Genomic DNA, 6,556 nt, shown 5'->3' on the forward strand with positions numbered 1-6,556 from the left:
AAAGAAAGAAAGAAAGAAAGAAAGAAAGAAAGAAAGAAAGAAAGAAAAAGACAGGGAGGAAGGAAGGAAGGAAGTTATTGCTACAGTAGAATTTAAAAATTGTATCATATTCAGATCAAATGACATGGATATCTTTGGGAAAAATTATAAACTTTTTAGGAATACTAATATTCATTAAATTAATGTTTACATTAATTAAAATTACATCTAGTCATAATAACAGATAAAAAAAGTCATAAAGAATGAGAAGCATCTTACTGCAAAAATATTTAAGTAATTCTTGTTTTGCTTAGAATGATGGAAAATGTATCCCATTTTAAAAAAATGAAGAAACCTCTGTATTTACTATATAGACAAAGGCAAAAATTTTTATTCTACTGTATAATATCCTCTCATACTAGATAATGAGCCCATGTTTTTCACAGATTTGTTTTAGTGGTACTGCCAATCTGATTCAGATGGTTAAAATACTGTGACCACAGAAATCTTTCATTTCCAGCAAATTTCTAAATTGGCCCTAGAAAATCTAAAGGTGAGTGACACTTGTTTCCTTCCAGGTAATATTCTTTGGAAATATATAATCAGTTTCCACTTTCCATTCTTTGAGATCTATGTCTTGTACCTTCCAGTAAAAATCTCATAATTTGATGGAAACTATCTCGAAAATGCACTTTTACTCCATATGTGCACCCAAAAAAGAGTGGGAAAAGGGGAGGAAGAGTGAAAGGTAAAGAAAGTGATAGAGAAAGAGGAAGAAAGAGAAAGAGATAAGAAAAGGAACCGAGGGATTAAGAAAAATAGAAGAGAAAAAGAAATGTGAAGAAAGCACCTGCCAGTATATTTAACATTGATAATCTTCCAAAGTACTTTTTTGGGGGGAAAGTTAAAAAATTTCAATAATGGCATGTTAGAATTATGTTATTTCAGTTTCATGAAAATCATTTAAAAAAGAGTGAGGTTAACTATCAGCACATTATAGTATTGGGGAAGCTGCTTTATTTTTATGATGTCTTCCAATGTTGCTGATCATCTGACTTTCTAAAGTACTTCAACCTTAAATTTAATTCATAATTTATTCATTAGAACTTAGAATATAATTAAAATAATGAGCCTTAGAATAAGAATAATGCTAGAATTTGGAGAGAAATTGTATCATATAATGTAGATTGTTTGTGATATAAGCAGCCTGATATATAGAATGTAAGAATGAGAACGGACCTTGTAGACCATTTGGTCCATTTCATTTTTCTATAGTTGGAGAATGTGAGTCCAAATTTCATGAATGGCAACAAACATTGCAATCATCCAGAGCTGGGGCTAAATATGAGGCTCGAAAGCAAGTTATATTTTATGATAAAAATAATTTTGTAAGTTTCACTTTTCAAATAACTTTCATCTGTATATTTTCATTTGATTTGAGGATGGATATCATTGCTCATATTTCAAAGATGCAAAGTAAGAAGTGCATAATGAGGCATATTTCAAGTTACACAGTATTTTTTTTTGACAATGTAAGGACTGAAATTCAGGACTGATCACTGAGGTCAGTGATCTTGCCACCCCAAGACACTGCCCATGTTCTTTTCTAATTTCACAGGGAAGTTGAGTGTATAGGGGCAGAAGAGGTGTTTAGATTGTGAGCTGTTGATTGGAATGCAGAAAAGGCCAAGTTAATCTTAGATCTCTATGCAGAATAACCCGAGTGCAGAAAATGCATGTAAGGCATAATATACCTAAAGTGAAATGTTATTCCTAACTGAAATTTTAAAATGTGTGTACTATTTTTATTGGTCCTTCATTAATTACTTGGATCATCTATTCCTGCTTTACTCTAAGGCCTCCTAGTCTCCCTTGATATTCCCTGATTTGTCAGCACATATCTCAAGGGAAATTGACCTTCCTTTTTTTTTCCAGTGGACTTTGGTTTAGCTATTTTATTTACTTCCCCTCAGAATCTACTTAGTAAATGTCTGCTTCTCCCAAAGGTCCATTCTTAACTTTTTCATGTGGAAAGATAGCAAAAATTAATTAACTCAAATTGCAAGGGTAGCAATAGGCAAGCTACTGGGTGAAGTGGGTAGAAAATGTCAAATATGGGAGCTTAAGTTCAGGCCTTGAAATTTATTATTTCATCTTGCTACCTTTGAGATCTTGGGTAAGTCTTAACCTATGGACTTAGGGTACTTTATTTACAACATGAATAGATTTGACTACAAACCTGAAAGATCTCTTCCAAATCTATTATATGACCATATTAATCTAGTAATCAATAATTTAAAATGATCCAAGTGGAATTTCAGGGCTCAAACAGGGACAGAATTATTTTGGATCAGAAAGTCTTCCTAATACCTCTGTTGTTATGAAACAAATTTAATCTATTTCACTTTATAATTGGAAAAATATTGATTGGTTATTGATGACAAATTATATGCAAGCTAGAGAAAGAGCCCTTTCAAAGAGGTTAGAACCTAATTGCTGGTCTAGGATACATATATTGAAAAAATATAATGAATTTTGTAAGGCATCACATGCTAAACACCAGATTGTGGTGCAAGTTAAGTGTTGCAGAAATTCTGAGAAGGTAAGTTTACCTGACTTCATATGGTCAAAGAAAGCTTCATAGAGAATAGGGAATGTTGAACGGAGCCTTTCTGGAGTGACAAAATTCAGACAAGAGGACATCAGTGTTGAAAATATTATGGAAGTAGAATAACAAAATTGAAAATATGATGACAGAAAAAAGAATGACTTAGTTATGTTTTGGGAAATAAAGTTTTTGCTCCTTTTTTATTTGTTGGTTTGTATTTTAAATCTGCCCACTCTGACAATCAAACACTAAGCATTTTTTCATCATCTACTACATCATTCAATGTGTCAAGAACTGGTCATATATTTTTAAATGGCCTATATAAAAAAATCATGGCATTGAAGCTTTCTTTCTAATTAAAGAGAACTACCATTTCGCAATAGAAAGAACACTGAATTGCAGCCCAGTCAAACTTGGGTGATTTTTACTTCTCTGAGCCTTAGAATCCTCCTCTGAATCCATCAGGGTTTCAGCTAAGTGTTCTGTGTTCCTGTTTTATTAGCAATGATCCCCATACCATGTACTGAAGATACAAGTGTCATAGAGTAGATATATTTCACATACTGTTTTCCATATTAGAATTCCTGGTTTGTTTTCACAGAAGTTAATATAATCTAAATGTCTCAGAACTATGTAATCCTAGAAGCACTGAAGTAGAAGGTACCTGAGTGTTAGATATTTAAAGGACATTAAAAAAGAACATAGGTTTTTTTAATGAATAAGCAATCTTGGTCCATATAATGTGAGAGCAAGAAAATATCTCCACTATAGGATTATTTTTATAAATTAACTCATTTTCAGGAGACTAAAGTGTATTTTCCTCTTACCTGAGTTCTATTGGGGGAAGCACTTTGTAACAAATATGCAGTCAAAGAATATACCATCTTACTTTTGTGTATGCATGAGTAGATAAAACTTCTAAATCTTAGACTGTAGTAGGTGGTCTATTACACTCATTATTTACACACCCACACATACATACATATACATATATGATATATATGTCTCTCTGCATGTATATGTATAACACACATGTATATATGTTTTATTTCTATTATTCTTGTTATCACTATCTGAAAATATACACCTGTAGGTATATACACATGCATACATATATACACAATATATGTAAGTTGTGTGCATATTTGTGTACACAAATATACACACATAAGTTTATATCTTATTTTACATTGTGTATTCATTCTATCTGTCAGATAAAAAAGGCAATATTTTTTAATTGGTCCTCTGAAATCCTGTTTGATTATATTGTTGATCAGAATAATATAACTGTTAAGATAGGAAGAATGCCATTTATACTATAGGCCATGATCAATATTCTTTATGTTATTCCAACTATTTTTGGTGAATCATATTAGCAATGGGTCTGAAATCAGTTACTCTCATGTCCTTTGATATTTGGCAATCTATTACAGAGGTGCATAAACTAACTTTTTAAACTGAATAAAAATGTGGAGATGCAAGTTAATTTTCTATAGGATTGAGGAAGGCACTTTAGTTGATAATAATGATATTTATAATTATAAGAATGATAATGATCAAGGTGATAATGATGAATTTGGCAATGATGTTCTTGTTCTCATTTCATTTAATGGACATAAGATACAAAGATTCCAGGGACAATTTGCTATACTGATATTTTAATTTGGTGTAATTTCTATTATTGTTGTTATCCTTGTATGAATCCCACCTTCTTTTCCTAGGTGGAATCCATATTAAAAAATAATTAAAAAAGGTTCACTAAGCTGCGATGATATAGAAATTTAATTTTCTGTGGACTCTTGCACAGATGAATATAATTACTGGTTTTGTGGTTTATTATTATGCTTATTATCCTCATTATTATGCTTATTATAAATATTGAGTTGAAAAGTGAGAATTTAATATTTTAATTGTTTAATTAATGGGGTCTTAGATATTTGAAACAGACTATTAAAGAGTTTAAAAGAAACTAGCATTTACTCTAAACTCATTAATTACAGAAGACAAATTGAGGACAGAGGAAGGAATTGACTCACACATCCTTGCTTCACTATCTCTTCATTTGGAAGCTACAGAATAAATGGGAGGAGAAAATCTCACTGGCATAATGGAATTCATTCTCCTGGGATTTTCTGAGGTTCCAAATCTTCAAGGACTCTTATTTGGAATTTTTGTTATCATCTATGTGAGTATACTTATAGGAAATGGACTCATCATTGTAGTAACCAAGTCTGACCGTGCTCTCCAGACCCCTATGTATTTTTTCCTTGGAAATTTTTCCTTTTTGGAAATTTGTTACACATCAGTGACTCTCCCCAGAATGCTGGCAGACCTTTGGTTGCAAAGGAGAAACATTTTTCTTTCAACCTGTGCTATACAACTTGGCTTCTTTCTTATTTTTGGGTGTACTGAGTGCTTCCTCTTGGCAGTGATGGCTTATGATCATTATGTGGCTATTTGTAGGCCTCTTTACTATCCTTTAACCATGAACTACAAAATGTGTATCCAGTTGGTGATTGGCTCCTGGATCAGTGCAATTCCACTCCAGGCAGGGTTGACATATGATATTTTCTCTTTTCCCTTCTGTGATTCCAACAAGCTCAATCATGTTTGCTGTGATGCTCCTCCCTTAGTGAAATTAACATGTGGGGACAATTTATTTAATGAATTTTTAATCTATGCTAATGCTGTGCTGTTTGGTATGGTTCCTTTTCTATTGATACTTGTGTCCTACATTAAAATAATCACCACTATCCTGAAGCTTCCATCAGCTACAGGGAGATCTAAAGCCTTCTCTACATGTTCCTCCCACCTCATTGTCGTGTGCTTATTCTTTGGATCTGCTATTATTACATATTTACTCCCCACTTCCAAAGAATCAGGAGGAACAGATAAAGTGCTATCTCTTTTCTATACCACTGTGACCCCATTGTTTAATCCCCTAATATATAGTCTGAGGAACAAGGATGTCATTGTGGCAATGAAGAAATTATTACCTAAGTGGCTTGGGTCATCCAGCATATAGCAAAACTTGACAGTCATGAGTTCAGTCTATTTAATCCAGGCTTCCTTCAAGAACCCCGTCTCTGTCAAGAATTCCATCTACCTTTGAGTAGGTATTGATGCCACCAAAAACTATCAATAATAGTTATCATAATGATATCAGCATATAGAGAGAACAATAAATTTTAAAAAGTGCTTGAAATACATATATAGATATATTTATGTGTATGTGTGTGTGTATATACATACACACAAGCATAAATTTGCATATTATAGAGCTAGAAATCTCTTACATACATACAAAGACACACACACACACACACACACATACTCAGAGTTAGGTGACACAGTGAAGAGATTTCTGATCCCTGGAGTCAAAAAAATTTGACTTCATGTCTGGCCTTAGACATTTATTTGTTGTGTGACCCTGGACAAGTCTCTTAACTTCTGCTTCCCTCATTTGTAAAATGAGGGAAACAACAGCACCTGCCACACAGATCCTTGTGAGGATCAAATGAAATAATACTGGACAACTTTTAGCACAATGCTGTAGACATCTCTCCAAACCATTTTGAACCCCAACATCAGAGATTTGGCCAATCAGAAGAGACATTTTGGCCCACTCTGGGCTTAACCTACCATATACTTTGCATACTCTGGACAAATATTGCTGTGTTGTCTGAGTGAACTCAAAATGCTCTTCCTAGGTCAGCAACCATAATACTGGAGGAGGCTGACCAAGAGCATTCTTCTGTTTATGACCACTAAGATGCCTTCACCTGCACACTACCTTGAATAATGGGACTTTTCTTATCTTAGTGTTTTATGGACATGCACTATGTTATGTCATGTTAATGGTAAAAGAAACACAGATATCCTGTATCTATAATTTCAACTGACACTTTGACATTCTCCTATCTTATTGTATTTATAACTTATTCACTTAAGAAATTCCTTTCTCATATC

The 6,556-nt window shown here is 33.1% G+C and overlaps 1 protein-coding gene across 1 annotated transcript; it reads left to right on the top strand.

The window, feature by feature from the left end:
* Positions 1–4,667: 4,667 nt before the first annotated feature.
* LOC114028451 (olfactory receptor 10AG1-like) lies at positions 4,668–5,612 on the top strand. Its single transcript, XM_027842688.1, has one exon. It carries the CDS (start codon positions 4,668–4,670, stop codon positions 5,610–5,612), a length of 945 nt encoding a protein of 314 aa, XP_027698489.1.
* Positions 5,613–6,556: the final 944 nt, after the last annotated feature.

The sequence above is a fragment of the Vombatus ursinus genome, unplaced genomic scaffold (genome assembly GCF_900497805.2).
Source record: "Vombatus ursinus unplaced genomic scaffold, bare-nosed wombat genome assembly UNPS02014883.1, whole genome shotgun sequence".
In the NCBI taxonomy this organism is placed as follows: domain Eukaryota; kingdom Metazoa; phylum Chordata; class Mammalia; order Diprotodontia; family Vombatidae; genus Vombatus; species Vombatus ursinus.